The sequence below is a fragment of the Delphinapterus leucas genome, chromosome 18 (assembly GCF_059928025.1).
Source record: "Delphinapterus leucas isolate spDelLeu-1000000601 "Yukka" chromosome 18, BTC_Dleu_Yukka2, whole genome shotgun sequence".
In the NCBI taxonomy this organism is placed as follows: Eukaryota; Metazoa; Chordata; class Mammalia; order Artiodactyla; family Monodontidae; genus Delphinapterus; species Delphinapterus leucas.
The window spans coordinates 3,442,355-3,448,354 of record NC_143146.1 but is presented as its reverse complement, the minus strand read 5'-3'; the positions used below and the strand labels follow the sequence as shown (position 1 = coordinate 3,448,354).

The 6,000-nt window shown below is 45.2% G+C and overlaps 1 protein-coding gene across 1 annotated transcript in view; it reads right to left on the bottom strand.

Moving 5' to 3' along the window:
• Positions 1 to 1,702: 1,702 nt before the first annotated feature.
• Positions 1,703 to 6,000, bottom strand: part of IRS2 (insulin receptor substrate 2) — a 30,063-nt gene continuing 25,765 nt past the window's right edge. Inside the window, exon 2 of the mRNA XM_022576776.3 lies at positions 1,703 to 4,154. Coding sequence (XP_022432484.2) covers positions 4,150 to 4,154 — 5 coding nt within the window. The 3' untranslated portion in view covers positions 1,703 to 4,149. The remainder of the gene's footprint in view (positions 4,155 to 6,000) is intronic.

Below are 6,000 nucleotides of genomic sequence, written 5' to 3'. Positions count from 1 at the left end.
TCTGAATCACCCTGACTCATCACATGCGCTATCTTAAATGTAGGGCAATGGAAACAGCGTCATCAAGATCTAAAGAAGCAACGACCCCCTTTGTCTTTCAACTGGTGGCACTGAAGAGCGGAAATGACAAAGAAGTCGAACACTGGTATAGCTCAGGGTTTGGCCACAAAGAGGAATGAACCGCCTGCCCAAGTAGCCTGCAAACTTGCCAAGTGATCTTTAACCTGGGACTCAGGGGCTTCAAGACGGACTAGCTATGATCCTGCCGGACCCTTGAAGATGGTAACAGCATCACTAGATCACCAGGAGTCAATGTGCATCTTCCAAGCTGACCACTAATGGGTCAGAGTCAAACTCTCCCAAAACAGTGCAGGGGGGCCCTTGAGCCTTCAGTGCGGGATGCCCTGGAACCTAGCATTCTCCTCCAAGTTTATAAGTTGGTTTCTGGTGAATAGTTCCAGCATCTACGGGACTTTGAAACAACTCTTCGCTTCTTTATTTACAATCAACTTTTCTGGGTAAATACACTCGCCAATTCCTGCCTTGTACGACTCCCTTAGAATGACAGCCCTCTCGTCACTAAAATAGCAGATTTCAGGGATTTGAAACCCTGCAGATCATGCCTTCTTCCCGGTGCCGAACAGGAGCCCCCAGGAACAATCAGTCAGGGCACCAACGGGCCGCACGTCACCGACAAGTTCCCAGATGCCACACAATGCACGCCAGTCTGTGACTTAAACTCCATCATTTAAAAATCACCTTCCCGGGGCTTCCCTGGTGGCGCAGTGGTTGGGAGTCCGCCTGTCGATGCAGGGGACGCGGGTTCGTGCCCCGGTCCGGGAGGATCCCACATGCCGCGGAGCGGCTGGGCCCGCGAGCCAGGGCCGCTGAGCCTGCGTGTCCGGAGCCTGTGCTCCGCAACGGGAGAGGCTACAGCAGTGAGAGGCCCGCGTACCGCAAAAAAAAAAAAAAAAAAAAAAAAATCACCTTCCCCATCGCTCTGATTTTATTTGTTCAAAAGAGATGACACCCATGTTATTGCATTACTATGATGCCCAGGTAAAGCGGAGGTACAGAAAAACGACTTCTAACAAGGAGGTGAAACCATCCTTGATGAAAACCAACAGACACCATTTTCGTATCTTCCACCTCCCGAACTGCACCTCTTGGCTCTGCTGACCTGACTGCCACATGCTCTGGATGTCATCTGTCCCGTGCCTGTGTCTCGGAAGCAGGATGGCAGCAAGCACACAGGCACAGGTTCCGGGGCTGTGCTTCTGCGTCTGAGTCCTGGTTCCGCTGCTAGTGAGCCCTGTGCCCTCCGGCGAGTCCTTTAACCATTGTGTGCCTCAGTCTCCTCATCTACAAAATGGGATGGCGAATGCCACCACCGAAGGGTGTGAGGGACGATGAAGGAGTGAGTATCTGTGCAGGACTGAGAACAGCATCCAGCACACAGGCAATGATTCTACGTTTGCTGAAGTGAGTAAAATATTCTTTTTTTAATTAACACATCGACTTTTCATAAATGTTGTGATGTGTGGGGTATTTTCTGGTTTCCAGAATACAAATATTAAGTGAATAGGTCACACAGTCACAAAGTGTTTTTAAAGAACCAAATATTTACTTAACGACCCCAAACGCCAGAAGAGTGGCTTGATGTCAAATTCATTATCCACACAGGAAAAAGCATTCTCCAGGCTTTCTTCATTTCATAAATAATGTATTTTATTGTATTGCATATGGCTATTAAGGAGAGCATCCATGATCATTACAGACTAAATACAATGCACTAGTCTAGTTCCATTGAGTCTGGTTTCCAGCAGTGCCATATAGGCCCTTATATACAGCAAGGACAGTGGAAGACAGCAAGAGAAGGTCAGTCTTTTGTCATATCACAATAGCAAGAAATATATTTAACATCTTGATCTCCAGAAACAATACGTACCCCAAAAGAAAACACTGTTTAATAACTGTTAAAGTTTATATAGCAAAAAATATTTTAAATTTAAGGTAAGTCAGGCAAAATGTACAAAGACCCAATATACATTGTGAAGTTTTAACAAACATAACATTTATACATTTTGGTTCCATTCTGTAAACTAAATTAAAAATGTAAATATTGCATATGCCTTTTTTTTTTTGAAATGTACAGAAGAAAATTTAGTATATTATCAACTTTTTACTTCGCTTGTTTAAAGTTGCAGGAGGAACATGAACCATGGGAAGGGTGGCAGGACCAAGTGAAGGATGGGGAGAGCTACTTAAATACGAGTCAGACACTGCGATCAGCAGCGCCCACGTTCAGTCCTATCTACGGGGGGGTTGTGTGTGGGGGTGGTTTCCATAGCAACTCCATCCATCCCGAGTCCCAAAACTAAACCAAAACTTTAGGACATTTTATACATTTTAATAAAGTCTCTCTATATTACACACTGAAAATGACCATCAAACTAACGTGGTATAGTTTACGCGCTGTTGTGCTGTGTGATTCTCTAGAAAAGTGAAACTTGGAAAATGCTCAGGGCGATCACTTTACATTCAACTTTGTCTTGCGGTACAATCCTCTGTTCTAAAAGGTCAGCATGGCAGGAGAAAGACTTTTGCATTGCAATTAAATACATGTTTAAGACATTGAATTTTTTGGTCTTCCTCTAGAAAAGCCTCATTTTATGAATGCATTATTCTATAGTGATATCTATCTATATATTTATATATATTTTTCTCCCACCCCCCCCCAAAAAAAAACCCCAACTCGTATCTCCAATGAATTCATGTAACCTCTACAGGACTCTCAGAGAAGAGGCACTGGGGACCCAGACACGGGAGGGGGGCTCTAGAGCTCCCCCGACGTGTCAAGGCAGCAGAGAGATGCCGTGACATCCCGCAGGTCAAGGGCAGCGTTTCTCCCCAACACCCGCGGTAACTACCACCACACCGATACTTTCAGCACACTGAAAACATGTGCAATAGGGGTAGCCTTGTCGGGAACTTTTTTCACAAGTGACATGTACTGTAAGATTGTTTTTCTTCTTCCTTGTCTATTAATAACATAGGGGCCAGAATGCCTCTTTTATCAGTTCCTTTGTGTGTGTGTGTGTGTGTGTGTGTGTGTGTGTGGCTGGCTGTTGTTGAGGGCAGCCTCGTTGCCAGACACAATAGCATCATAGTAAAGATAATACATTTTAAAAGAAATCTGCCAAACCCTTGACCAGCCTTGAACCGCTAGCATGCCTACGTGAATTTTTGGTTAGAGAAATGCAAGCTCAGGATTAAGGATAGCAGAGACGTTTGAGCTTGTAAATAGGATCAAAGGCGTTTGCAATTTGAAGTACCTACATAAACATCTACAGAGAGAAGATTAAACAAGTCTGTTAAAGGTAAAAAGAGATACTCACCCCCTTCCCAGACCCCGCCCCTCCCACCCCCCCATCCCCCAGTACAGCTGATGGTTTTCCAAAGTAGGTTGCTTCAGTTACATATAATAATTATTATTTATCCATCCATCTTCAAAGTCCAATCTCAAATTTCATCTCCGTTGGGAAACGTCAGTCCCACGCTGGGCTCTGTCTGTGAGTAAACACGCAGGTACCTGGGTTGGAGTCTGACAAGCAGCTGTGTACCGGGCCTGTTCGATGAGGCAGATGACCGCGCTGGGACTCTAGGTACCCAGACGTCCTGCCGGCCCCTGACCACACCGATCTGGCTTCACCTGGAACTGAGGTAGGACGGTGGTAGTTTTGAGAGGATGCCAGTAAATACCAGATTTTACCACTTTAATGCGAATTGGTAGAATCTCCTAGCATGCTGAGGGATATATCTGCTTTGCCAAAATGAAAATTAAGGAGAAATTAAGACACTGGCCACAACGGAAAAGGCCGATGAAAACGTCCAATTTTCTCGTGAATCACTCCTTCCGCTAATTTTGTCGAAAAACAAAACACAACACGACCAGCACAAGGATGAATGCCCCCTGTGGGAACGAGGGATAGAGACGGTTCCACGTCTAATCCAGAGGCGTCCACACGTGGTAATCGCTCAGATTCAAAAGGAAACTGAGCAGCTTCAGATTTTAAAAAAATGCTGAGCATCTTCTGTTCATGTTTTTCTCTGATGTGTGTCGTCACGGGGATAAAGCCAGGCAGATCTTCACTCTGAAAGAGGAAGAAAAGAAGTCAGCGGGGCCGCTGTGCACACAGAGCCATCCTACTGCGGGAGACGAGGCCCCTCTCAACCCTCCTTTACCATCTGTGTCACTTTCAGGAAATGATCCACTTTGGGAAACAAACTTTTCCTCATTCCGTTTTCCAGAGACAAGTTCAATGGGTAAACTCCCCTTCGGTTTCCCCAGGAGCAGGGCGACTGGGTTTACAGTGAGTTGGGAGATCCATAAAGTGAGGTTCACATTTTCAATGCAAGAAAACCATTCATGATTCTACCCTTGGGAGAGGGGCTGAGCGACCTGGCAACGGCCCCTTAAATGCCCAGGTCTCAGTTCTTCGTGCGGACAGAGGGGGAGAAACCACTGCTTTCCTCACAGGGCTGCGGAGAGGATGAAAACCACGCCACGTGTCACCGCGTGTTCTCAGCTACACGGATAATGCCAATGTGGGTCGCGGTAAGAAAGTGGGAGAAGTAATACGTTCACACTTCTGCCCTCGGAAAACCCTTCCCACTGGGTACTCTATCCTGTTGCTAAAACGACCCAAGATTCAAAAATAAGCCCCCGTTACACACCCGCTTCCTCTGCCCTTGGGCGGAGCCAGCAGGACCCTCACCAGCTTCAAGTGCTCCCCTCTTTCTGGGCTGAAAGATCAAACTTCCTTAACTTTTTCCCAGTCCCCAATGTTTTCAGCATATTTTTACTGGATGTGTTTGTCCCTTTAGAGGACACACCAACTGGAGAGACTGACTGACATTTCACAGCATACTGCCTTTTTTTTCTTTTTAAGCCTCTTGGCTTTTAAACAAAAATGCCAAGTTGTTCATCACTCCCCATGCTGGTAACTACTTGGTCACATGCGTGCCCGGTGGGTCACGCCCCACCGTAAACAGAGCAGTGTCTTCCTTTGCTTAACCTGCACCTCTGAATATTCCTCTAATATCACTCAGAATTCTGCGCTCGGCGCTCACCACACTCCTGGATTTGCTTTTATTGTGTGTCTACTTCTTTTCTGTTCATCTTGAGTTCAGAGGACTAATCCCAGCAAGAGAGAAACTTCCAGTATCCCACAGCCAAGGGTAAGCACCTGCTCTGTAGCCCAGCAGAACCCAAACAAGAGCCTGTGTAGACACGTGCTGTCTACACGCAACATAAATACTGTATCTTTTCATGACGTTTTCAGAAGTTCCCTACAATGTGACATTTTGAGGCAGTGCCACTTCATTATTTTTAAAAAAGCTTACGTCCTTTAAGAAACGTAACAAGTAAACTGTTCAGCACATGAAACTTAATGGAGAACAGGGTCCCAAAGTTCCTCCGAAGGGAAGATGTGTCTCCAGCTATTTTATTCATTATTGTGATTTCTGGTGTCCTAAGAGACTCTGGTGAGAACCTGAAGGTTAGTGTCCCTTAATAAATACAGCATTTGCTAAAATCCACCTGGACTTCAGTCTCACCCTAAATGAGTTTGCATTTTGTCACTCAGGCCCTGACTGTGAAAAGAATCTGACGGCCACCCTAGAGGTAGTACTACCCTGTGGGTCCACTTTCAGAAGGTTTCTATTCAGAGTTTATTTTATTTTTACACTAACGATTAGCTAAATGTACCTAATTGTCTCCTGTTAACGCTAAAACCCCATTACCTTGAAAACAGCTAAGCAAGTAAATTCTTTAATCCCTCAAACTCAAACACACAGAGTTAATTATTGCTGAAAAACTTACATTCCTTTACTGCAAACTCATAGGGCCATGGACATTTTTGCTGTGTTTTTAAGGATGCTTTATTGCTATGAAATAATTATCATTAGACCGTCATGAGCTCTAATCAAGTTGAATGT